This window comes from Orcinus orca, chromosome 14 (assembly GCF_937001465.1).
Source record: "Orcinus orca chromosome 14, mOrcOrc1.1, whole genome shotgun sequence".
NCBI lineage: Eukaryota > Metazoa > Chordata > Mammalia > Artiodactyla > Delphinidae > Orcinus > Orcinus orca.
The window spans coordinates 9,251,312-9,278,806 of NC_064572.1; the positions used below are offsets into that span (position 1 = coordinate 9,251,312).

A 27,495-nucleotide genomic window follows, 5' to 3' on the forward strand; every position below is an offset into this window, starting at 1 on the left:
ATGATTTCAATTTTCTTAAATTTACCAAGGCTTGATTTGTAACCCAAGATGTAATCTAACCTGGAGAATGTTCCATGTACACATGAGAAGAAAGTGTAAACTGCTGTTTTCGGATGGAATGTCTTATAAATATCAAGTAAATCTATCTGGTCTGTTGTGTCACTTAAAGCTTGTGTTTCCTTATTAATTTGCAGTCTGGATGATCTGTCCATTGGTGTAAGTGAGGTGTTAAAGTTCCCCACTATTATTGTGTTACTGTTGATTTCCTGTTTTTATAGCTGTTAGCATTTGCATTATGTATTGAGGTGCTCCTCTGTTGGGTGCATATATATATATAATTGTTATATCTTCTTCTTGGATTGATCCCTCGATCATTATGTAATGTCCTTCCTTGTCTCTTGTAACATTCTTTATTTTAAAGTCTATTTTATCTGATATGAGTATTGCTATTCCAGCTTTCTTTTGATTTCCATTTGCATGGAATATCTTTTTCCATCCCCTCACTTTCAATCTGTATGTTTCCCTAGGTCTGAAGTGGGTCTCTTGTAGACAGTGTATATATGGGTCTTGTTTTTGTATCCATTCAGTGAGCCTGTGTCTTTTGGTTGGAGCATTTAATCCATTCATATTTAAGGTAATTATCGATATGTATGTTCCTATTACCATTTTCTTAATTGTTTTGTGTTTGTTTTTGTAGGTTCTTTTCTTCTCTTGTGTTTCGCACTTAGAGAAGTTCCTTTGTCATTTGCTGTAGAGCTGGTTTGGTGGTGCTGATTTCTCTTAGCTTTTGCTTGTCTATAAAGCTTTTGATTTCTCTTTCGAATCTGAATGAGATCCTTGCCGGGTAGAGTAATCTTGGTTGTAGGTTCTTCCCTTTCATCACTTTAAATATATCATGCCACTCCCTTCTGGCTTGTAGAGTTTCTGCTGAGAAATCAGCTGTTAACCTTATGGGAGTTCCCTTGTATGTTATTCGTTGTTTTTCCCTTGCTGCTTTCAATAATTTTTTTTTGTCTTTAATTTTTGCCAACTTGATTACTATGTGTCTCAGTGTGTTTCTCCTTGGGTTTATCCTGCCTGGGACTCTCTGTGCTTCCTGGACTTGGGTGGCTATTTCCTTTCCATGTTAGGGAAGTTTTCGACTATAATCTCTTAAAATGTTTTCTTGGGTCCTTTCTCTCTCTCTTCTCCTTCTGGGACCCCTATAATGCGAATGTTGGTGCATTTCATGTTGTCCCAGAGGTCTCTTAGGCTGTCTTCATTTCTTTTCATTCTTTTTCCTTTATTCTGTTCCATGGCAGTGAATTCCATCATTCTGTCTTCCAGGTCACTTATCCTTTCTTCTGCCTCAGTTATTCTGCTATTGATTCCTTCTAGTGTATTTTTCATTTCAGTTATTGTATTGTTCATCTCTGTTTGTTTGTTCTTTAATTCTTCTGGGTGTTTGTTCTTTCATTCTTCTAGTTCTTTGTTAAACATTTCTTGCATCTTCTTGATCTTTGCCTCCATTCTTTTTCCGAGGTCCTGGATCATTTTCACTATCATTATTCTGAATTCTTTTTCTGGAAGGTTGCCTATTTCCACTTCATTTAATTGTTTTTCTGGGGTTTTATCTTGTTCCTTCATCTGGTACGTAGTCCTCTGCCTTTTCATTTTGTCTATCTTTCTGTGCATGTGGTTTTGTTCTGCAGGCTGCAGGACTGTAGTTCTTCTTGCTTCTGCTGTCTGCCCTGTGGTGGATGAGAAACTGGCACTTTCAGATTCAGAGGGCATCACTGTAAGGTTTGCGTAGCTGAAAATGTGAAGTCTGGTTTTTGTTTGTGAACAATATTCACCAGTTGAAGGTCTCCCCAATTCCTGATGACGTCAGAGTGTACAGAACATAACTCAGTGTTTGGAGGGAGCATTCGTGGCAGAACTCTGGGGGAAGGTGGATATTCATTTATTCAGCGGGAATTTTTGAGTGCCTGTGACATGCCAGGTACTGTTTGCAATGCTCAGGGTTCCTGTGGAGTTTATGTCCTAGTGGGGGTGGGAGTGCGGAGATAGACAAGAAGTGGCAAAGGTGATAAAAGCCTAAATTCTATGCCTAGAATGTTGTAGGGTGGTAAGAGCTACAGTGCATGGACCAGAGTGTTGGGGTAGGGGAGTCTACTCACTGAGAAGGGAGATTGAAGCGAACGCTTGATGGAAGAGGGAGGGGGGCCTTGCAGAAATCTCCAGTAAGAGTGTTCCCCATGGAGGGGACAGTCACTCGAAGGCTGCAGTGGGAGTGTGCCCCATGCCTTCAAAGGGTAGCCAGGAGGCCAGGATTGCGGAAACAGCAGAGGAGAAGGTCAGTGATGAGAGGGCCTTTGCAGGGCCTTGTGAGGTCTTGGGCTCTTCTCTGACTGGATTGGGAACCATGGGGGGTTTTTAAGCAGTGAAGTTATGTAATTGACCACAATTTAAAGAGTCACTTTGACATCTGTGTGAGGATAGGGTGGAGGGCCACTGTGGAAAACAGGATGGTGGTTCTTTAAAAAATTAAAAGTAAAATTACCATGTGATTCAGCAATTTCTCTTCTGGGTGTAAGCCCCAAAAGAACTGAAAGCAGAGACCCAAAGACATCTCCATAGCAGCATTATTCACGACAGTCAAAAGGTGGAAGCAACCCACAGGTCCATCGACAGATGAATGGATAAACAAAATGTGGTGTATACATACAGTGCAGCCTTTCAAAGGAGGAAAATTCTGAAACGTGCTACAGCATGGATGAAACTTGAGGACATTATACTAAGTGAAATGAGCTAGCCTCAAAAAGACAAATATTGTATGATTCCACGTATACGAGGTCCCCAGAAGAGTTAGATTCTAGAGACAGAAAGCAGAATGATGACCACCAAGCCTGGAGGCAGGGGGAATGGTGGGGTCAGTGTTTAATGGGGACAGAATTTCAGTTTTGCGGGATGCAAAGAGCTCTGGAGACGGATGGTGGTGGTGGTTGTACAACAATATGAATATACTTAATGCCACTGAATTACACTTAAAAATGGTTAAGATGGTACATTTTATGTTACCTGTGTTTTACCACAGTTAAAAAAACCCAAAACAAACAGAAAAGAAAAGAATAGGGGATGGGAGTTCAAAGGTTGGAAGTAGGGAGGTGAGATGGGAGACAGTGTCAGTAATACCATAATCTTGGACCAGTGGGATACACGCTGTTGTTTTCTTAGGGTGTCTTGGGTGGATCCTCAGTACCTCCTGCTGTGTGTCCTTCCTCCCCTACTGGAAGAGGGGTCAGTGGGTGATCTGTACCTTGAGGCTGAGAGGACGTGGGTGAGAGATGGGGGGACAGCCAGGGTTAGAGCTATGCTCTTATCAGCTGGAAACCAGTGCATGGAACCTGGGAGTATGTTAATTCAGAATCCTGTGGTCAGTGAGATGATTAGCTGCCGTAACACTTTACGCACAGCGGGCATTCAGTTACCTGCTGCTTGTTTTATCCATTGACCTCAAGATTGGACAATACTCGATTCTTTGGATTTTGGTTTGTTGTATTAGTGGAAGTTAAACTGATTTACTATTTTTATGAACCGAGACAGGAGAGTGCTATCTGTGGCATGTCGTTTTTCTCGCAATCCTGTAGCCTTAAGAGGCTATGATTTCTAATCTTTCTCTACATGGTAAATTTGCATGTTTGGGGACAGACCCGCCAAGCCTCGTTTGCTTTTCTTTTTTGGTCTGTGGGTTGTGTTTCCTGCTTACTGGTGTCTCAAGTCCGTGAAGTTTGCCTCCCTGTGTTCTAGCTCTGTCACCTGAAATGAAGTAAGTCGTTTATATATTTGCTGGCTTCCTCCAAGTCAAATTCTTGGCTCGCCACCCGGAGTTATTTCATGCTTGGGAGGGAATGTTTCTCCTTATGCCAACTAATCAGAAATACAAAGCTGGCGTGATTTTTCCAGTTCAGCAAACCTCCAAAAATCTGCCTGCTTCAGAAGGGCAACTTCACGGCTCTCATGCATATGGCGGACTCTCATGGAAAGGACTCATTTTCAGCAGCGCAGTCTGCCGCGAGCAGGGTGAATTTACAAAATCTCTCTCTATTCTCTACAGAAAGAGATCGAAGCCCTCCAAGCCAGGATGTCTGTGCTGGACGCAAAAGATCAACAGCTGAGAAGGGAACTGGAAGAGCAGGAGTGGGTCCTCCCGTGGCAGGGCTGCGACCTCATGGGGGGGCTGTCTCTGGGCGAGTTGCAGGAGGTCAGCAAGACCTTGCAGGACACCCTGGCCTTGGCCGAGCAGATTCCCGTCCGTGCAGAGCCGCCCGAAACCATCAGGAGGTACTGGTGATTTCCTAACTGATTTTGGATCGCTCATCTCGTTCATCTGTTTATGGGATTGATTTTGTCTGCTGGCCCGCATATATAAATTATTTTCCAAGCAGCGCTTTGTTTTTTCAAGGGAAGCACTGTTGATATTTTGAGTGGCAAAATTCTTCATGACGTGGGGCGGTCCTGCACATCGCAGGGTATTTTACACCCTGGCTACATACCCGCTAAATACCACGATTCCTCTCCATTCTGATATGGACCTTTCCCATGTCCAAACGCCCCAGGGGTGCCTTCCTTCCCTTTTGAGATCTGCTGGGGCTCAGTTGGTTGGAGATTTGGATGCCAGCCTTTGCTGAGGGTGACCAGCTGGAGACAGGAGAGGCTGGTGAGCTGGAGGGAGGAGGCCCAATCAGTGGCCTGGAAGAATGAGTCATTATTCATGGCACTAACATTTACTGAGTCTTACTATGTGCCAGGCACTGTGCTAAGCTTTACTCTATGAGTTGCTTCTATTATTATACCCATTTCACAGAGGAGGACAAGAGAGTTTAAGAAGGTCAAATAATTTGCCCAAAGTCCCAATTAATAAGAGCAAAAATACTTAAATTCCTGTTCATTACGTCAAAGCCTAGTTTCTTTTCTTTTTTAGTTTTACTTTTCACTTTCTAATTTCTTTTTTTTTAATATCTTTATTGGAGTATAATTGCTTTACAATGGTGTGTTAGTTTCTGCTTTATAACAAAGTGAATCAGTTATACGTATACATATGTTCCCATATCTCTTCCCTCATGCGTCTCCCTCCCTCTCATAGCCTAGTTTCTTATCCACTTGCTATAGAGGGAGAACTTTCCTTGTGTTCTGCGTCTTGGGAGACCCAAGAGATACACATGGACCTCTTGCCTTTGGGGAGGTCATAACCTTATATGGCGAAAGGCAGAACCCACCCTTACTCATGTTAGACAGAAAGTGAGCCGTGCCTGGATGAACACGCAGGTGTGGTGAGGCCTGCGGGTGCAGTGGGTGTAGAGCAGTGAGGGGGATGGAAGTTCTGCCTGGTTATTACACTGCAGAAAATACTTAAGAAAACGTCACCCCCTGTAGCAGTTGAGAATATGGACTCTACCATCTGATTACCTCACTCAACCGCTTATTAGCTGGAACCACTTATTATTGGGGGAGGGACGGGCTGTTCGGAGGATGCACTGAGTTAACACATATAAAGCTCGCATAACGGTGCCTGGGTGGCGACAAGTGCTTTACCATGCTTACTGCCTGTCGTTTTTATCACGGGGCTTTCAGTCTTCTGAAGCCTTCTAACTGCCTTCCAAATGTGTTTTAGACTATCCAACGAGTACCTGTCCCCTCTCACACGTGTCCCACACCCGATCCAGTCCATCGCAGCTGGACGCTTGTCCAGGGAGCTGCCCATGGTGTCCTCCCCTCCCCTCCCAGCCCTGGTATTTCCCTGCAGAACTCTAACCCCGGGCTCATGCCCGTGGAGAGGGGGAAGAGATGTGTGTTGTTGCCAGATTTCAGCCAGAAGAAACTCACCATCAAGTCTGCCTGCGCTCTTTCTGCTTCACTTTCGCCTGCGTCCTTACGGTATAGCCTTGGCTCTAGGGATCTTTCCTACTCCTGCTTCCCTTGTCCCTCCTATGGAAGTCATGCTACACACACAGACGCACACAATACACACATGCACATACACACATGCACACACACACATACACACATGCACACACACGATAATACACATTACGTATCATGTAATTATACATGTGACGTATGCATTATATTAGATGTATATATGGAGTGTGTGTAATATACAAGATGAAATACACATGTGCATTTATTTTTATGTGTATAAAAGCACACATATACACATGAAGCTTAAAGTGAGCCTTTTTTGGTCCCGCCATCCAGATGTGTCCTACTTATTTCTCCTTTTGCTTTGAACAGCGCAGAGGTTAGTCTCACTCCTCTCATCTCTCGCACAAGCACTTCGAGGGGAAGAAGGAGGACGTGCTTAGCTTAGAGCCCACTGCAGTATTTCACAAAGCCTCTGTGTTTTGAGCTGAACTCCCGGGCAGCGTCCCTGCAGGTGTGCCCTGGCCCCATACAGAGACACACAGGAGGCAGGGCGCCTGCTTTCTCACTTGCTGACTCATGGCAGGCAGAGCAGCCCGGCGTGGTGGGCAGGCTGTCCTCGTTATTCTCATTTAACAGTTGAGGAAATAAGAACTCAGAAAATTTCCTGGGGATGCAGCTAGTAAGAGACCTAACTTAGATAGTTTCCACTTAGAGAGCTCTTAGTCTAAAGCAAAGAGCTCCAGAGTGTGGCAGCTGATGGAGCTGGGCCCCTGAACTCAGACCTTACCATGTCTAGTCTGTTACTCTGCCCATGTGCTCCAGCCTGCCTTTTCACCAGGGTGAGATGCAGACGAAATAAAGGTGTGACTTTAGCCGAGTCATCCAGTGCTCTAATCAACTGAACAGACTCTTGAAAGACCTTTCAAGGTTTGTGGCAATCTGATTCTATGACGCTGTTAGGGAAATCCGATGTAAGGATGGCTCTTGAACGTGCTGCAGTGCCGTCTGGGGGCTCCTCGGGGAGGACCCATCATCCCCGAATCCACCTGTGCCCACGGAGATTACAGAGTTCAGGTCAGGAGCAGGCTCTCACTTTTTTTTTTTTTTGCGGTACGCGGGCCTCTCACTGCTGTGGCCTCTCCTGCTGCGGAGCACAGTCTCCGGACGTGCAGGCTCAGCGGCCATGGCTCATGGGCCCAGCCGCTCCGCGGCATGTGGGATCCTCCCGGACCAGGGCACGAACCTGTGTCCCCTGCATCGGCAGGCGGACTCCCAACCACTGCGCCACCAGGGAAGCCCCAGGCTCTCACTTTTTGTGCTGATATGCCTGCAGGAACACCTGGGCATCTCAGTGACTTGAACCCATGAGGGCTCAGTGTAGGAGGGAGTCTTAGGAATAGAAGGACTAACGGTTGCGTGGCAAGGGTGGGAGGGAAAGTCCCAGAGTGACTGCAAACAAAAAGCAACACGGGCAATTCAATGGCTAGTTCATAGTGTGACCTCCCACCTGTGCTGAGAGCACCGCCAGCACTGAGTGGGGTTCCATGTTGCTGGAGAGGGACCACCCTGAGGCATTCTCATCATCTGGGGGACCCTGCAGGAGCTGACCCTTGGCATCTCCTTTATTTACTTGGTGGCGCAGGGGGCGCCTCCCAGGTGCAGGTTTCGTCTGGTCAGCTTCCTCTCTTCCACCTGGAGGAGGGCAGCATCGTGCTGTTCCTCGCCATAGATATCAAATGGAAAAACCATCATTGATATGTGTGCTTTCCATAAGAAGGAAGGCACGCTTTTGCCAAGCTGACAGGCTGCGGTACTCACTCCTAGAAATGGAGCATTTGAAAGCAGCCGATGTGGTTTTATTGGCCAACAGATCAGAGATTGCTTGGCCTAGTATCTTAACTAATTGTATCACAGTGTTTGCTATGAGGGATTGGTTTTCTTTTAGAACGATATCCCATAGGTGCCCCAGCTAGGAGAACGCATCTTATCTGCATCAATAGCTGTCTTTGTTTGTTGTGAGAGTACAGTGGACCCCTGAATAATGTGGGGATTAATCCCCGTGTAATTCAGAGCCGGCGCTCTGGATCCGTGGTTCCTTTGCATACCGGAATTCAACCAACCACTGACCGTGTAGTATTCACTATTGAAAAATATCTGCGTATAAGTGGATTCTTGCAGTTCAGACCTGTGTCGTTCAAGGGTCAACTGTAGTTTCTTCTCAGGCCAGATGAAGAGATCCAGACAAATTGTGAAATAGGAAAATCTTGGTCTTATGAAGAGAGGCCAGCTAGAAACTCACGGTGCTGTCTGGGGAGGAGCTGATTCTGACTGATTCCACAGTGTTCAAGTTCCACGGGGAGGCTATGCTGCTTTCCCTGGATAAGCCACACATTGCGCTTGAGAAGGAGCTTCCTAAGGGCACCTGGCGTTTGTGAGTGACTCACTGGTGGAAGCTGCTTGTGTGGGCACCTTCCTTTCGGACTGTAGCTTGTGGGGAATCCTTGGGCCGCTGCTGTCCAAGAAGGACTGGAAGTAGAAGGGCACCTGCTGGGAACCGGAGAACCGACGGCTTTTTATTTGGATATTTTAATAGAAATCAAAGGAGCAGGTTGAATTTTCTGACATCTGTGTTTTGGATCAAATGTCTTAGCAGGATGGAATGAAAGAGCTGCCTTCCCAGACATCAGAGCTGCCTTTTGATAGAGCCAGAGAGAATGGTTGTCTTCCAATGAATAAGAGGAGAACTTTCTTAAGTACCTGGGTATCAGGAACTCTGCAGTATGGAAGCTTACAGGGCAGGGACGCGTGAAAGACAAAAGCCACTCAAAAGATGTATGTTGTACGTTAGTTGGACTTGCCTTCATCCCTGGGATTCCAATCCCTCAGCTTTAGAACAAACTCCTTGTTTCCTCCTGCAAGTCTTCCTCTGATGGGAGAGGTCTAGAAGGATGGGTTTCTCTAGTGAACCTGATCCTCCCCTACAGAAACCCATCCTTCCCCCTCTCTGTAGTGGGATTGGGGTGTGGGGTAGGGGAGGGGAAGGATGGGGACACAGGGAGGAAGGAGGTGACAGTTTCTGCAGTTTTCCTGGACGGCGTGCCTGCATTCAGGGTGTGAGTGTCCGTCTGTTTATTTCTGTAAGTGGAGGGGGGTCGTGATTTGCAGCTCATCTGCCTCGAGGGCCATCAGCTCTGCCCCTCTTGTTGGTCTGAGTGCCTTGAACATCAGTGGGGACAGGGCCAGCTGTGACCCTGGCTGACTGTAAAGCCAGGTAGGAGTCATCAGAGTAGCAACGACAGAGCTGAGTGAGGGCTGTGGACGCTACTTTCCAGCATTCTTCAGAGATGCTTGGCTGGTTTGTATTAGTCTGTGGTTGAGTTCATTCCTCAGCTCCTGGAATTTTTCATGCTTTGCCTGAAATGTGTTGTGGCAGCTCATGGATGGATTGTCTCTCGTTGTACATTTGGAAGAAACATGTCACATCTTTTTACAAGCGTTGGCACAAACTGCAAAACAAACTGAAGCCCTGGTTACGGCCAGGCTGGCCGGACCTCAGTGGGCGCATCTGAGCTGGGGAAGGGTGGTGGTGGAGAGCCGGGCTTGCTCCCTGGTCCCCGTTGCTTAACCGCTCAGGGCCCCCCGGCGAGGCTGGCCGACTCTTGGAGGTGCTCCGGCCTCCCCATGACACCTGCCCTCAGCCCACGATGAGCAGCCAGGCTGATGTCACGGCTCTTTTCAAGTGAGATTTAAAATAATAAAATTCAGCAGTTCACAACTGACTGGAAAAAAAATCAATCGTCCCACTTTCCCCTCAGATACGTATCTTATTAGAGTGAAAAGACAGTGAAACAGCAAGGCCTGAATCGGAAAACAGACTCCGGGACCCGGGAGGAGCGAGGCAGATTCTCAGTGGGTGTGTGCAGGGGGACAGCTGTGTGTGTCCCAGTGATGCGCCCGGGGGATGGTGCCAAACTGGGACAATTTAGAGATTTCCGAAGAAATGCCCGCGGTCTCCAGGCTGCTTCTCCACTTGCTGTGATTCTGTTCTTCAGTCTCTGCTTCTGGTCTTTGCCTTTCTTCCTTCTCTGCCTTTGTCCTTCTTCACCTGGTTGGTTTGTCAGGAACAATGGCTCCATGAGACAGAGAGCATGAGGGCTCATCTGCAGGAGAAGGACTGCTTTGTGTTGCTAAAAGTGCTAGATGAGATTCTGACTTCTCTTTATTTTTAAAGCAGATACTTTGCTTTTCCCAGGAATTCCTGAGGCAGACAGATCTTTGCCCAGAGAGTCAATGCAGTGAGTTTGGAGTATATAAGGAGCGTGAGACTGACGTTTCTTGCAGGAAGGCTTCCTTGATTAGACGGCATCCTCAGCGTTTGGGACAGCTCTCATATTTATCATGTCGTCTTTCTTATTTTGATTGGTAATAATAATAACACATTAATTTAAATGTCACCATTGTTTACAAAATGCTCATTTTTGCTCACAACCCTGTAAGATATATTGGGCAATATATTGGTTTTTGCAATATACTTTTTTAAACATCTTTATTGGAGTATAATTGCTTTACAATGGTATGTTAGTTTCTGCTGTATAAAAAAGTGAATCAGCTATACGTATACTTACATCCTCATATCCCCTCCCTCTTGCTTCTCCCTCCCACCCTCCCTATCCCACCCCTCTAGGTGGTCACAAAGCACCGAGCTGATCTCCCTGTGCTATGTGGCTGCTTCCCACTAGCTATCTACCTTACGTTTGGTAGTGTATGTATGTACATGCCACTCTCTCACTTGGTCCCAGCTTACCCTTCCCCCTCCCTGTGTCCTCAAGTCCATTCTCTATGTCTGTGTCTTTATTCCTGTCCTACCCCCAGTTTCTTCAGAACCATTTTTTTTTTAAGATTCCATATATATTTGTTAGCATACAGTATTTGTTTTTCTCTCTCTGACTTAATTCACTCTGTATGACAGATTCTAAGTCTGTCCACCTCACTACAAATAACTCAATTTCGTTCCTTTTTATGGCTGAGTAATATTCCATTGTATATATGTGCCACATCTTCTTTATCCATTCATCTGTCGATGGACACTTAGGTTGCTTCCATATCCTGGCTACTGTAAATAGTGCTGCAATGAACATTGTGGTACATGACTCTTTTTGAATTATGGTTTTCTCAGGGTATATGCCCAGTAGTGGGATTGCTGGATCATATGGTAGTTCTATTTTTAGTTTTTTAAGGAACCTCCATACTGTTCTCCATAGTGACTATCAGTTTACATTCCCACCAACAGTGTAGAGGGTTCCCTTTTCTCCACACCCTCTCCGGCATTTATTGTTTGTAGAGTTTTTGATGATGGACATTCTGACTGGTGTGAGGTGATACCTAATTGAAGTTTTGATATGCATTTCTCTAACGATTAATGATGTTGAGCATCTTTCATGTGTTTGTTGGCAATCTGTATATCTTCTTTGGAGAAATGTCTATTTAGGTCTTCTGCCCATTTTGGATTGGGTTGTTTGTTTATTTGATATTGAGCTGCATGAGCTGCTTGTATATTTTGAAGATTAATCCTTTGTCTGTTGCTTCATTTGCAAATATTTTCTCCCATTCTGAGGGTTGTCTTTTCGTTCTGTTTATGGTTTCCTTTGCTGTGCAAAAACTTTGAAGTTTCATTAGGTCCCATTTGTTTATTTTTGTTTTTATTTCCATTTCTCTAGGAGGTGGGTCAAAAGGATCTTGCTGTGACTTATGTCATAGAGTGTTCTGCCTATGTTTTCCTCTTAAGAGTTTTATAGTGTCTGGCCTTACCTTTAGGTCTTTAATCCATTTTGAGTTTATTTTTGTGTATGGTGTTAGGGAGTGTTCTAATTTCATTCTTTTACATGTAACTGTCCAGTTTTCCCAGCACTACTTATTGAAGAGGGTTTCTTTTCTCCATTGTATATTCTTGCCTCCTTTATCAAAGATAAGGTGACCGTATGTGCATGGGTTTATCTCTGGGTGTTCTATCCTGTTCCATTGATCTATGTTTCTGTTTTTGTGCCAGTACCATACTGTCTTGATTACTGTAGCTTTGTAGTATAGTCTGAAGTCAGGGAGACTGATTCCTCCAGCTCTGTTTTTCTTTCTCAAGATTGCTTTGGCTATTCGGGGTCTTTTGTGTTTCCATACAAATTGTGCAATTTTTTCTAGTTCTGTGAAAAATGCCATTGGTAGTTTGATAGGGATTGCATTGAATCTGTAGATTGCTTTGGGTAGTACAGTCATTTTCATAATGTTGATTCTTCCAATCCAAGGACATGGTATATCTCTCTATCTGTTTGTATCATCTTTAATTTCTTTCATCAGTGTCTTATAGTTTTCTGCAAACAGGTATTTTGTCTCCTTAGGTAGGTTTTTTCCTAGGTATTTTATTCTTTTTGTTGCAGTCGTAAATGGGAGTGTTTCCTTAATTTCTCTTTCAGATTTTTCATCATTAGTGTGTAGGAATGCAAGAGACTTCTGTGCATTAATTTTGTATCCTTTTGCAGTATATTTTGTGGAGGAGGCTGCTGAGTGTCCAAATTCACATGGCAGTAGTGTCCTGACATCTTTGACCACTTTTGGAAATGGGGCAGAGAGAGAAAAGGTTAACACGGATGGCTTGGGAGAGAGCGGGGCTTGGAGTCAAGTGCCCATGCAAGCAATGGAAAGGCAATGGAAAGGTGTGCAGCTGGGCAGAGCATGGGTCGTGGGTCCAAGCAAAAGAGAACACTGCCATTCCAGGCCAGTGAGTTCTCTCTATGCCCCACGGATCACCTGGTGGCCCCTGAAAGGGATCGGAGCAAATGGGTCTCTAAACACGGGCAACCCCGGGAGACCACCAGGCAACTGGCTTGGGTCAGAGAGGTGGGTATCAGTTCCAAAGACAGGAGAGCAGAAGAGGAACTGCCAGAGGAGAGGACCAGCCATCGCCAGAGGAACAGGAAGTCTTGCTTATAAATGAAGGTGTGAACTCGGTGATGCTGGAGGTCCCTTCTGCATTTATCAATAGAACACTTTGCACTTTCAGATTTTGTGAAATAGGTTAAAATAAATTGCTTTTTAAAAAAACAGTAGTTCTGTTCCTCCTAGCCCCCAAGTAAGTTCCCCTGCAACCTTCCCTGGGCAGCCCATGACCATCCCCGCTGCGGTGCTCAGGTTCTTTCTTTTCTAATGCTTATGACGAGCAGGCACTAGACATGGATGGAGCTGAAATCGCCGTGCGGCCGCTGTTCAGAATTGGGAACTCACCGTTGTGTCCTCCCATTTTCTTTGGAAAGTCATTGTCACAGGCAATGGGAAATATTAATCAAGGCACAACTTGGAAAAGATGGAAAGGGTTGGAAAAGAAGGAAGAGACTTGAAACTGCCACCTATCTGGGTGGGTCCAGATGCCACTCACCCTGAAGAACAGGACCCTGACTTCTGTTTTTTGTTGGGTGTGTTTGGGGAATTCAAAGCAGGAGTCTCATCTCAGGTACAGATTTTAAAAAAACCTTTATTTTGTGCTGGAGTAAATTTATTAAGATTTAAAACAAACATAGACCAAAGGAGGGTGAAAAATGCCTATATATTTTTAAATATTGCATTTTAATATTTTACGAATTCCCTGTGCTTTATTTTCTTCAAGGAATTTACAACATTTATTATTATTTAGGTAGTTCATTTGGGAAGCTTGTAATATGTAGACTCATCCACTCCTCTTTTTTTTTTTTTTTTTTTTTTTGCGGTACGCGGGCCTCTCACTGCTGCGGCCTCTCCCGTTGCGGAGCACAGGCTCTGGATGCGCAGGCTCAGCGGCCATGGCTTGGGCCCAGCCGCTCCGCGGCATGTGGAATCCTCCCAGACCGGGGCACGAACCCGCGTCCCCTGCATCGGCAGGAGGACTCTCAACCACTGCACCACCAGGGAAGCCCCACTCCCCTTTTATATCTTAGGTATCTGATAAATTATTTTCAACTGGAGCCTCATGGATTCTCAAAGATTGAAATGACTGTACCTGGTTCTCCTAGTGCTGTGACTCTGGGTTAGCTCTCGGCCTATGTGAATGCCTGCGGCCTATTTTAAGAGCTTTTCTTCTGGTCAATTTCAATTGTTATTTTTCATTATTGTCAACTTGAGAACTGTCCTGCGCTTAATTTCTGTGTAGTTTGGGTGTCTTCTGCAATCCTCTATTCCCTTTCACCAGACTTTCTTATTCCTGACATATCCCAAGAGTGTTTTCCTGTCTGCAGGTCATATGTTTTTAGTCCCTGCTTTAACTTTTCAGATGTTAAAGGAATACACCAAACTAAACTGCTTTTCAGACCTTGAGCTGAAGAGTTTAAGCTCTTCCAGCAGAAGTAATTCAGTTTTGCTCAGAGAGATCCTTTCCCAGTGACTGTAGCGAATACCCCCATGTTGGGAACGCCCGCTCTTCGCTGGCTGGACTTCAGTCAGTCATTAGCACATCTTTTCCAAACTGCTGAAGGGCTGATTGATCTTCCCTGTGCTGCTGGGGAGGACCCAACCCAAAACCTCTAGGTTTCCTTTAGCTCCGTGCAGGGGGCCCCTGTGCCTTATACGTGAGGGTCGTTTTTGTTACTGTGCTCATCCTGGCCACCACTGTCGTAACTACTTTGTACATCCTTTTGGGCAGATTTCCTCAGCTTCCTCTTTGAGCAGTACTGGTATTGGTGTTTGATTCCTTATTCAGTTACTTATTGAGTCAAGTGGATGTTTTTTCTTGCTGTCTATTCATTTTGTTCATCAGCAGTCTGTTTTAGCTTTGTAAGCGGATTTCGGAAGAGCCTGAGAGAAACATAAGGTGTAAACTGTGTCTGCAGCTTTATGTGAATATGCTTGTCCTTAGCAGGTAATTAAAGATGACTCAGAAAATCACCATGGACACAGAGCAGAAAGTAAAACCTTTTGGGTAAACTTCAGAATTAGGGAAAGTATACGTGTTTAGAAATGTAGAAGAAACAACATATATTAAAAAAAATTAGGATTAAATGGAAATGTAAGCATTTCTTTTAAAAACCCTGGGAAAGATGGGATATTGGTTATGAAGTAGGCAGAATTAGGGGGACAGTGGTTGAAATGGAAATCTGATGTTGCCTTTGGATCGCTTAACAGAATAAACCCAGAGGCAGGATCGTATTCCCCCTGGATCAAATTGTAGTGTTTGAAGGATTGAACTCAACAGGAGTTGTGCGGAGAAGAGCTCTAGAGGCCCGAGAATTGAAATCATTTTGAATCTTCAAATACATTTGGGTTATGACAGTAGTTGAAAATCTGGTACCATCTTGGTTACCAGTCTTCAGAAAATAAGAGGCCAGTGTTTTATTTTCTGATTGTGTGTAAAAAGTTATCTTTAAACAACTTGGGAGGAAGGAGTAGAAAGGAGAGTAGTTATGATCTAAACATAAGGCTGTTCTCTATTTTTGTCTCCTGTTATTTTTATTTATTGGACAGCTAAAAGCTATTTCAGACAAATGTCTGTAAGTCAAAATGGTTTTGGCCTATGCATTCTAGTTTCAGTTTGGAATAAAATTGTTTGAGAGGAGGTGAGAAAGAGCTGGTTGAGTTAACGCTTGGAATATTTGGATAAGCCAAATACCAGATTCATCAGCTCAGAATAAAGCTGTGATTCTTGATGGAACTGGACTTAGATGCAAGCTGTGACTCTGTGAAGTCGGGCAGAGTTCCTCAGTGGAGATGGGAATTGACAAGAGATGGCCTGGGACCAGGGTGTGTGTGTGTGTGTGTGTGTGTGCACGCGTGCATGCCTGTGTGCACTATTTCATTCCTCTCAGCTAATTTGGGAAATTCTGCAAATTCAGTATTCGGGCTCTTTCCTCTGCTGTATCTTCACATCACACCTTGACCCCAGGAAGTCTTTTTTAAGAAATTGGAAATCCTTGCATTTCATCTCTCTCTCCCAGCTATCCCTTCTAGGAGTGCTTATAGGAGCTACATAGATGTATTTTATTAAAAAGAGTTTATGACCTAATCACATGTGACATCTCAGTGTCGGTTTGCTGAGTCAGTTGGAGAATTTGGACTTTACCACAGAGACTCAAAAGCAGCGGAGTGAAGTATCCTCGTTCAAGTTGAACGAGGATCCCTGAAATTCGGAGAAATGTTCTGTAAGGATATGAGTCACTAATGCGATCCAGATTCAGAGGAAGGATCAAAAGGCTAAAAGTGCAAGTATTTCTCTGGCCAGTTTTGCTCTGGTTCTTTCATTTTATCTCCCCAGCTTGGGCCAGAGAGGAAAACCTCCAATATATTAGTTAAAAATTCATGGGCTGATTTTTGTCAGATTACTCAGAAATATTTATTAGTCTGATATAGGTTTGGCTACTTGTAGAAATGATTTATTAAAAAGTGTTTCTATACTTCATTCCGCCCAAGGTCCCCAAAACATTAGCTAGCTGTTTGACGAGCATGAATCGGTCTGTCCTGTGTGTGGCTCTCGTCCCCCCTACTGAACTGCACAGAGATTCCGTGCTGTACCCAAGGTGACAAAGACGGTCCACAGGGGTGCCAGCCCTTGGTACAAATCTCTCTCCACTGCATGCAGCCTTTCCCAAGAGTAAATGTCTCAGACGGCCAGCTTGGTGGCATTTACAGCCACAGAGAATGGCTTGCTTCTGACGACTACATGTGTCCCATCCTGCCTTCATGAGATCATCTGAAGCTTGGAGAAGTTCTTGGCCTTTTTGTTGTCTGTGCCCCATCTGTGTCCCACTGGTGACATGTGACGTTATCAGCTGTGAGGAGAGAAGGGTCGAAGGAAGGAAAAAGCCAAGCAGATAAAACCCTGCATTTCCTAGAGCCGTTTTTGCTGCCATTTTCTTAACCACTTGCCCCTGACAGAAGGTTAGAGGCCTGAGTAATAATTGGCAACGTTGTTAATGTCAGGGATTCCTGTATATGTGTATGTATTTTAATTTGAGACCCGAGTAGCGCGTGTGCCAGGGCAGCTGTCATTTTGCCCTTTATGTCTTTCTAGTTTGCTTCGGTAACAATCTCTCATTCTTAAACTTATTTTTAGTAAACAAGGCACAGGGGATGGAACTGGGGACGAGGACAGGGGACAGGGAGAAGACTGGAAATGAAACTGACATTCCTTCTCCTGTAGCTTTTTGCTGAAATGGGACTTCAGCGCACGGCCAGGTATACACCCACAGGAAGACGGACGGGCAACGGCCAGCAGACAGCAGACTTTCTGCACAAATCTGTTCTGAGGGCTGAAACAATCGTGTCTCGCTTAGTAAAAATGACAGTAAAAATGGCCTATATTTCTGCCTCTGTCACTAATGTTGTCTGGCACTTTGCATGACCTGTGTGTTTTTTAGATTCTCCAGATGTCTACAAATAACATAACATTAGCAGAAGAATCTTGAGTGGTAGAACAGTAAAGGAATACTGGATGGTAGGACTGGGACGTTCTCAGAAGTCACCTGCTCCAGCTTCCTCGCTTTGCAGGTGAGGAGGTTCTGTAGAAAGCGAGCGGGGTGATAGTGGAATTCTCTGTGCGCCGTTACTATTCTTTTGCATCAGAGGTTGGACAAGAGCAGCAGTAGGGTTCGTCCTGCAAAGGCTTGTCTGGGGGTGCGTGTGTGGTTGGCGTCCTGGCTGTGGGTTTAATGCTGGTGGCCGACGCTGGTGCTGAAGGCGGTGGTGGCTGGCTTCCCGGGGGTGGGAACAAGCATAACAAATTGGGGAAAAGCACACGGGCGGTTTCTCGAGGACGTGAACACAGAGGAGTCCTCCAGGCCCCCCGACATCGCGGCCCAGAGCAGTGGAACTCCTGACTTGTCTTCCCATCGTGAGGTCTGTCCCACACCGTGACGGGACCCCTGGCCTGCATGTCCAAGAACTGTCCACACCTTCCAGGTAGCCAGTGCTTGACCCCTGCAGTGTGGGCCACGCTTGGGAGCAAGGCCTTGAGAAGGGGCCCTGGCGGGAAGCAGGCCCGCAGCCCTTGGGGAGGCACTTCTGGTCTCGGCTGCCTGGAGCAGCTCCGGGTGGGTGTGTACCTTTGACCCTGGGGTTGCTTCACTCCAGGATTAAGGAGATCAGGCAGAGGCGTCTGTTGCCTGGATCTATGAGAGGTGTTGAAAGCATTACTGCGAGAGAGTACGGGTTCAAGCGTCTTATGAGCCTTTGAGTTATGCTTCCCTAAGTGACAGCATCTGGAGAAACAGGGAGTAAAGAGTTAGTCCCTCTTAGACTAGGACATGGGATTCTGTAACCAAATAGTTGCCCAATGCAGCTATAGGCTTTTGAGGAAGATGAGCAGGGTGCTCTAAGCACCGTCACTGACTTTTGTAGAGTGACCCTCTGGTCTCAGCAGCGTATCAGCAGTGAGGGCTCACTTAGCATCGGCTGGAGGTGGGCTCCAGGCTGAGACCTCCGGGTGCTCTCTGCACAGCCATGGACCTTACTTCCAGCCTCTGGCTCTCCATGTGTCTCCCTTCCCTCGCCAGTCTGTAGTAATTTGTTAGCGATGCCATAAGAAAGTACTGCAGGTGGGTGGCTTAAACACAGATGTTTATTGTGGTTAGATGTCCAAGATCAAGGTGACGGTGGGCGAGGGCTTTGAGTGAAGGGTCTGTCCCAAGTCTCTCCTTGGCTTGTAGATGACCATCTTCTCCCTGTGTCTTTTCACACTGTCTTTCCTCCACGTGTGCTTCTGAATCCAGATTCTCCGCCAGTCATATGGGCGCGGGACCTACCCTAGCAACTCGTCTCAACTAGTTACATTTCCAGTGACCCTGTTGCCAAGTAAGGTGACATTCTGAGATATGGGGGGTTAGCTCTTTAACATAGGACTTTAACACAATTCAACCTGTACACAGTCTATGAAAAGAAACCATCCAAAACAGGTAAGTCAAAGTGGGCAGGACTCCTAGGAGATGGGATTTAGATGCACTTAAGTAGTCAGCCTGGGCTCCCTGAGGGGTTAGAGTAGAGGAAGGACTGGAAGGTAGGAAGGTGTTGGCCTGGCGTGTGTCTAGGTGGGGGGCGGTCGAGCGTCCAGGCAGAGGGGTCTGCGCCAGCCAAGGTGGATTCGAGGCACGTCAGGAGGCCTCTGTGGCCGGGCAGAGCGAGCAAAGGAGGTTGTCGTAGGAGGCGAGGTCAGAGAGGTGATGGGAGATGGGCCGTGTTGGTCCTCGTTGGATGTGGCTTTACCTGGGTGCATTAGAGAAGGGATTTGCACTGCGGTGCTTGAGAATTCTTGCTCTGGCTACAGGCTTAAGAATAAACTGTAGAGGGGTGAGGGCAAAAGCAGGGGACCAGTTCAGAGGCCACTGCGGCATTTCAGAGGAGGGTGTCCATGGCTTGGGCCAGCATGGCAGCAGCAGAGGTGCTCCTCTGGTCGGACCTTTCTTCCTCAGAACTGTGTCTCACCCTGAGTCATTGAACCCAAATCGTCTGGCTGATACGCTTCCCTATAAATGTCTCATTCTGGCCCTTGGCCAAGTCTTTAGATTAGTTACTATGACTGACTTCAGTTCCACTTGCCTTCTCATGATTGCTGGAAAGCAGTCTGTCCCTCCCCATATCGAATGTTTTATTATTGATATTTTCGACATCCATGGGAGTGTTTTTCTTCTGATATTGCAGGAGGATTTATGGGAGCCCCTTTGCACACCTAACCTGAAGCTAAGGCATTTGTGAGCTTCTGTACTAACCCAATGGCCCCATAATCATTTTTTTAAAAACTCAAAGACATTCTCACATACAACTTTCCTATAGCCACCTGTGTAGTCTTTAGCGCCTACACTATAAGACAAGAATATTTACACTCTATGGTTGGAGGGGCTCTCAGTCTCCCACTTGGGTGGGTTGAAAATGAAACCATCTATTAGTCTGAAGCAAACAGAAGAGGCATCTTGTCTCCTGTCGTCCGGTGGCTGCCACACAGTGTATACTTTTTTTCTTTGGACCCTGGAGCACCAGTGTGTAGAATCTTAATAACACATGTGATTAACCGTATTATTGAAAATGGAAAATCCCACATGTATTAGTTTGCTAGGGCTGCCATGACGAGGACCACAGACTGTGGAGCTTAAACACAGTTCTGGAGGCTGGAAGTCCAAGATCAAAGCGTGGGCAACGTTGGTTCCTTCCGAGGCCGTGAGGGAAGGATCGGCTCCAGGCATCTCTCTTTGGCTCGTAAATGACCGTCTTCTCCACGTGTCTCTATGTGTGAGGCTGGGAAAACCTATTTATAAGATACTATTATTCTTATTATTTTAAATTAATTGATTTTTTATTGAAGTATAGCTGATTTACAATGTTGTGTTAGTTTCAGGTGTACAGCAAAGTGATTCAGTTATACATATATATCAATACATTCTGTTTCAAACTCTTTTCCCATATAGGTTATTACAAGATACTGAGTAGAGTTCCCTGTGCTATGCAGTAGGTTCTTGCTGTTTATCTATTTTATATATAGTCGTGTTTATGTGTTAATCCCAAATTGCTAATTTATCCATCTCCTCCAGCTTTCCCCTTTGGTAACCATAAGTTTGTTTTCTAAGTCTGTGAGTCTGTTGCTGGTTTGTAAATAAGTTCATTTGTATCTTTTTTTTTTTTAGATTCCACATTAAAAAAAAGATACTATTAAATATAGGATCAATTTTATGGAAAACCGTTTCTTGAGAAGGTGTTAGTTGAATGAACTCCCATGAGCCTGACAAAGGCTGTGCATTTCTGCCCAAGTTTGGAGACCTGACAGCACCAGCGCAGAGTGGTGCTGCCACTAGAATCAGTAGGGGCCCATCTCGGGTATCCTTTGCCCATCTCTCCCCAGCAGTTCCAGCGTCTTGCTCAGCTCCCCGCTCTAGACGTTAGCCTGCCCTTCAGACCTACCTCCCTTCAAAAGACCCAATCTCCACGCAGCCAGTGTCTAGAATTCTCCAGGCGGGATCCCACTGTTCCCATCGATCACACTGATTTTCGTCATACCGCGACTCCTGAATTCAGAAAAATCTGCTGCCATGTGCCCTGCGGTTTGTCATCTGGGCTGACCTCAGCTTCCCTGGGACACCCTCCTCTGCTGAATGTAGGTCTAAAGTGGGGATGACTTTGCTCAGAATGTACCTGCACCAGTTTCAGGGCATTTGCAAATGAAATGAGCTTGCCTGTGCTCAGAAATCACAGATTGGTGGAGGTGATGACATTCAAAACCAGTTCTTAGAGTTGAAGAAATTGGCAGCAATCAGTAAATTGGCAACCTAGCTCCGATACTTTGCAACCCCTGCATAGGAGCTTTTTCTGACACCCCCCAAGACCCCAGAAAACCTGACCTTCCCCTTTTGCAGCTCACAGGTTAACTAAGTGACCACTTCCCTTCTCGTACCTGTAACTTTTTTTTTGAAGGGGGCCTCCCATCTAGCAGCATTGAGGAGTTGAGGGCAAGAGCCTTGTCTTTATGCTCCAAGTTTCTAACTTAGAAGGTGCCCTATAGATAAGGGGAGAGTTAATGCGTTTGTGAAGGAATGGATGAGTGCAGAGCTCTAGATCAGATGCCCTCACTGCTTTTCCTTTCCTTGTTGACTTCTGTCACTCTGTGCAGCCCTTAGACCTCACAAATTTTGCTCAAGGTGCCTGCCTGGTTTGTCGCACTCAGTGTTTCTTCCTCTGAATCCCTTCTCACATTGTTGCTTGGAACAACGTTGCCATTAATTTTGTCTTAATTATTGACACATGAGCCAGTCTTTGTGTGTGCCTGGGAAAGCCTATTTATAAGATAATATCATTATTATTTTTTAAATTAATTTACTTTTAAAATTGAAGTATAGTTGATTTAGTGTGTTTGTTTCAGGTGTACAGCATTTCGCTGATCAAAATGCCATTACTTTTCCAGAACAAACCCCCGTTTCTTTCCTATTGCTCTCCTGCTCAGAAATGGTATGACTTCCCATTGGCTGTGGGCTGAAGCTCAGAACTCCTTAGCCTTCATTCAATACTGACGATGGATAGTCCTTTATATTCCTTTAAAAATTATTTGAGTTGTAAATATCCCAGACACTTTGAAAAATATGACAGATACTCATTTACCTACCATGGAGATTAAACAAATACTAGCATTTTCCCCACTTATTTTCCTAAATAAACAAACATCATAGATGCAGGTAGACCTCCTGTTCCTGTCCCTGCCCCCATCACTCCCCTTTTTACCTTTATCTCTCACAATTCACCCTTGTGAACCTCTGGCCAGTTGGATTCCTCTTCCTGAAATTTCCCTCTCCCTCCTTTACCTTTGAGGCCCAGTTCACTTTCCACCTCTTCCAGGGAGCTTTCCCGTGGATCCCCTAGTTTTCTAAATCGCTACACAAGTTATTGTCCTATTGCTCACTTGGGGACTGTATGCCGCCTGTGACAGTTCTAATGTAGCAGTTTGATTCTAGTATTGGGTTTCTATTCCCCTTATCGTAACTTTTCCATCTAGCTTATGTTATAGATGATCGCGTATACTTCTTCTCCTTTAGAGAACAACGCTGGGAATAAAGTCTGAGTGTTAGTTTCATTCATTCATTTGTTCATTCGTTCACTCTGCAGATGTTGACTGAGCGCCCATCTATAAGCTCCAGGAATTATTTTAAGCGCTGAGGATACAGGAGCGGACACAAGGGGATGTGGGCAGTTGCCGCAATTGTGGAGCTCTTATTCCAAAGGGGGAAGAGAGAAATTCCATGAGTAAATAAATATGTGAAGATGCATAGTGCTAAGGAGAAAAAAGAAGCAGGGGAAAACATATTGGTTGAATTGCACAGTAAACCCAAATAGATAATCCTGGATTACCTGCCTGTGAAACAGTACCCTGTGTAGACCGTCCTTCTTGGAAGGTAGTTGTAGGAATGGAATTTAATCCTTTGCTGCCAGGAGCATGTCTGGGTTGTTCATTCTGTCAGTAGAAGTGCACTATAGAAACGATAACAGATTTTAATACCAGCCTAAGTAGAGAATAATTAGGGAGGGAAAAATCTGCTTCTTAGTAACCTATTAATTACAGTCAAATGGAACCAATTTGGCATTGTCTTTGCTACTGTACTTCTTCAGCCATTAGGCTGATGCAAGGTTCACTGTTTCTCAGTGTTCCTACATGTGGTGGGACTGAACTGTTACCAAGAAGACCAATGTCCTCTTTCTAATTCTTCTAGCCTCCAGGAAAGGATAAAATCCCTCAACTTGTCACTTAAGGAGATCACTGCTAAGGTAAGTGCCTTTCCATGCCCACTTTCTAAAGGAGTCTCTGAAGTTTCCTTTTGACTTAATTTCATGTCACAGAACACCTGCGCTCTGGACAAAATACAGACTTGGGAAAGCCATCCTACAGGCCCAAGCGATGAGCCAGCCAAGAGAGCCAGGGCCGAGGGCTGCTCCCGTGGTGGAGGGCCTGACTGCGGGCCCTGGGGACTGACGGCTTTGGCCTTTGCTTCAGCAGGAGCTGCAGTGTTGGGGAAGGGAAGGTGATTGCTACCGTGCAGTGCAGTCGAATGCCTTTGCTTGAAAGGCTTCCAGGATAGAAGTGAACTGAGCAGTTAATTACATTTCCTTCGGGAAGGGCAGGGTTCAGGTTTCTCACAAACAGACGGGAAGTGGTATAGTGGATGATTATCTTTTGTTTTTCAAAGTTAAATGGACTTCAAAATCATTTTGCCTGTTTTATCTGCTATCTACTTCATTTCAGACCTTGGTTTGTGTAGTGATAGAGGCCTCCTTCGTTATTCCCTGGGAGCACATCGTCAATTCACTTAAATAGTCTGTGTCTGGTTAGTTAGGAAAACCACAGTTTGCAAAACAAAACCCTTCCTTGCAGAGATACTTAGACCCCACCCGACTTATTGCCAAACTGTGAAGTAGGATCAATTACCCTGTGACTTATTAGTAGAGGTGAGGCTGAGAGCTAGGTCTTAATCATTAATGATTTGTGTTAGGTTTGGGAACCAGGGCGGTTATAAGATAGTTGAAATGTGAAAAGAACAGGTTTCTGAGCGGAGAGCAAAGCAGACAAGAGTCTGCTGGCCTGGAAGGAAGCTTTTCTTGTTCTCGGTTCCCCGGGGAACAGAGCAGGAAGACCTTCTGGGGTCTTGAAAACCCTGGCTGAGCCGAGATGGGGGATGTGTTGTTGGCAAAAATGTCCACAGCGGCTCTGGTCCTTTTCCCAGTGTTTGTGTCTAATTTGTTTCTGAAAAAAACATTAAATGATTTTGCTGAAAATCGCACAGCAGCAGTTTGATGGGCAGTTCTGCCCTGCATGGAAGGAGAGCTTCCTGTGAGGACTGTCTTGCCAGTTAGTTGGACTGCGTTGGGCCCTGGAACCGCGGAATGCTTGAAGCCCGCCCTGCCTTCCTGGAGAACCAGAGAACCGCCCAGGGGTGCTTACCCAGAGAGGAAGGGCAGGACGAGACTCAAGGCCGTGCGGGGACCTGAATCCGCAGGCAGAACTCGGGAAAGGGCTTTGTCTCAGGCTCCCAGGCTGAGCGCGGCTGAGACCTTGCCCCCTGCCCAGCTGCAGGTCAAGGACGACTGGCTTGGTTCACCAGTTTTGTTTAAACTTTTTTTTTTAAATTTATTTTATTTTTGGCTGTGTTGGGTCTTCATTGCTGCGTGTGGGCTTTCTCTAGTTGCAGCGCATGGGGGCTACTCTTCGTTGCAGTGCGCGGGCTTCTCATTGCGGTGGCTTCTCTTGTTGCGGAGCACGGGCTCTAGGCGCGTGGGCTTCAGTAGTTGTGGCACGCGGGCTCAGTAGTTGTGGCTCGTGGGCTTAGTTGCTCCACGGCATGTGGGATCTTCCCGGACCAGGGCTCGAACCCGTGTCCCCTGCGTCGGCAGGCGGATTCTTAACCACTGCGCCACCAGGGAAGCCCCACCAGTTTTATTATACGAGGCAGGAGGGGATGCTGGAGAGCAGGCCTGAATTTCTGCCTTATAAGTGATGGTGATGTCGCCCACTGGCATTCGTGCCCTAGCTGCCACTGTGACCTCGAGGTGGAGCCAGTGGGGAGGTGAGGCGAGACCAAAGCTTCCGGGATGGGGGCGGTGGTGGCGGTGTCCTCCTGAATTTCCTACTGTAAACTGTGCCATTTATCAGGTGTGTCCTAATTTCTGTGTAGTATTCATATGTGGAAGGACTCTTGGGTTTGGGTTTACTGAGCATCAGACCCTACTGTGTGTGTAACACAAATGAGTCTCTATCCCAGCAGTGAGGGTGCAGGTGTGCATAATATGTAACACAGATGGTGTTTATCTGTGTGTGCTTTCTATGACATTTTATATTGTGTACACACACCCATAGGCATATGCACACGACCTTGGGATTTGTTGATCATCTCCAGCTACTGTGGCTCAGATGCCAGAAGTGGTTTGTTTCGTTTGCACCCTTTCTCTAATACGTTTACAAAAACTTACAATTCCCTTGCTTTTCCATAAAATTAAGGAATGCATGCCTAAGATTTTAAAGTGTAAACTTAAAAGCTCCATTTGATAATGAGTTCCTGAGGGTCCAATTTAATTTGGAATTAGAAAGGAGATGCAGATTTTCTGGGGCACACGTGCGCGCGCGCGTGTGTGTATATAGGTGGGTGTGTACACGTGCACATACATGAATGCGTGTGTGTATGGGGGGGGCATATGTTAGTCTACAGAGAATTAGAACAAAACTGCCCAGTCACACGCAACAACTTTCTCTCCCCTCTGGACTGGTGACCTTGAGGTAAAAGTCGCAGTTTGGCCCAGTTTTCTTTCTTCAGTGACTTAGACAGAGTCATCTGATATTCTTTCAAATCGTTCCTCAAAGAGAGCTGGCACCTGCCTTCCACTCATTACATTTTTTCAACTCTTACGGGTTCCCCAAACCAAAGGTAATTAGGGGATAAATGAGATGGAAGAAAGCATTGGAAATAAATGGGGTATCCGGAGGTTGGTAGATATTAGATTACATCCAGCCGTGCCTGAAAGAATGTACATTGCAATTTAATAAGAAGATTTAGAGGTGGTTTCATATGAATAGTGACAGATTGCTCAACAAAAGAGAAACGGACCCAGTTATGATTGAGAGAGGCTGCGCGCTAAACCCAGAAATACTGGATGGACTTGGTGCCGGGCGGGTGTCCTGACACACCCTGACAAACCTCAGGACTGTTGAGAGGGGGTCTCCAGATGAATGGCCTTGGGTGATGGTTGCCCAGCTCTCCTGGTACGAGCTTTGGGGTAGAGGCCTCCACGCCGTCTCCTTCACCCAGCAAGTAAGTTTTATAAAGAGATGTGGGAAATTACAGCCGCTTAATGGGAAAGAACATGTTGAAGGCCATGGGGGAAATGGTGTCACGCTTTAGGCAGGGGGGGGTGAGGTCTGCGTTGCTTCTAGAAACAATCTCCATTTCAGTCTGCGGTACACAAAGCGTTTCAAGTTGACGGTATCTAGCAAGATCTGGAAACTTCTGGGGAGATGACGTTTTACATTTTCTCTGGGCTCTGTGAACCCAACTGGGTTAAGTTTAGTGTCGGCATGGAATTTAAGGTTGCTAGCAAGAAAAGAGGGATGCTTCTAGGTAACGTCCTTTGTGGGCTCCCCCCCAAATGTCTCCACGTATGTGTTCATTGTTACTCAACTGTGCTCTGTGCTTTTGTTGCACTGGAGGTTTTTTTGGTAGCTCATTAACCTGAGTATAGATAGCAATTGAATATGAGGTTTCTGCTTTAAATAAAAGAAAAACATTGTGATAGTTTAGCTTCGAACAGATACAAAATGACCTAAAAAGAAACCGAGAAAAAGAAACTGAGATTTAAGATTTTTGGTTTTTTTTTTTAAAAACAAGAAACATGTAGGAAGTGAAATGATAAAACCTGCAAACCTCCTTGAGATCTACTTGTCTCTTTTTGCAAATCTGACGTCCCAGCAAGTAGCTGCCCTCGAGTATTATCAGACAACGTCGACTGGGAACGCTCTGCTCTTGATTGTAATATCTGTGTACCATTTTTGCCTGCCTACTACGTGCTAGACACAGATCAAAATCCCTGCTCCCATAGCACGTATCCTACCCAGAAAGGCAATAAAAAAACAAGGGAAGAAAGACAGTGTGTCAGCTGGAGAGAGCGCTACGGATAAACATCCAGCAGGGGACAGGTGGAAGGGGAGGGAGGGCCGAGGGCTTGCTGTTTTTTGTGGGTAGCCTGCAAGGCCCTTCTTCCCAGGGCAGAGCCCTGAGGGCTGTGAGTGAACTGAGTCACCAGGGACAAGCTGAGCCACTCAGAAGGAAGGAGTAAGAATGCAGAGGCCCTGGGAGGGAGCAGGCAGAGGGCTTGAGTTCTTTTAGTTTGTGGTTGTGCTCTGTTGTGTGAGGGCCTCTCAGTTTTGTGTTCAGGTGTGTGAGAGCTGTAGGATCTATGCTGGGAAAATGCCAGTGCCTGCTTCATTTAGCCCTTCCTCCCTCCCTTCCCTTCTTCCATCCTTCCTTCCTTCCTTTATGCATTGCTTGCTTTTTAAGAACTCCCCTGCGGTTACTCTTTTTTTTTAATATAAATTTATTTATTTATTTATTTATGGCTGTGTTGGGTCTTCGT

The 27,495-nt window shown here is 45.6% G+C and overlaps 1 protein-coding gene across 2 annotated transcripts in view; it reads left to right on the forward strand.

The window, feature by feature from the left end:
* Positions 1–27,495, forward strand: part of DISC1 (DISC1 scaffold protein) — a 352,385-nt gene that overhangs the window by 112,695 nt on the left and 212,195 nt on the right. For both annotated transcript variants that reach the window (XM_049696800.1, XM_004281592.3), the window contains exons 6-7: positions 4,097–4,323; positions 23,091–23,145. In XM_049696800.1, coding sequence (XP_049552757.1) covers positions 4,097–4,323; positions 23,091–23,145 — 282 coding nt within the window. The remainder of the gene's footprint in view (positions 1–4,096; positions 4,324–23,090; positions 23,146–27,495) is intronic.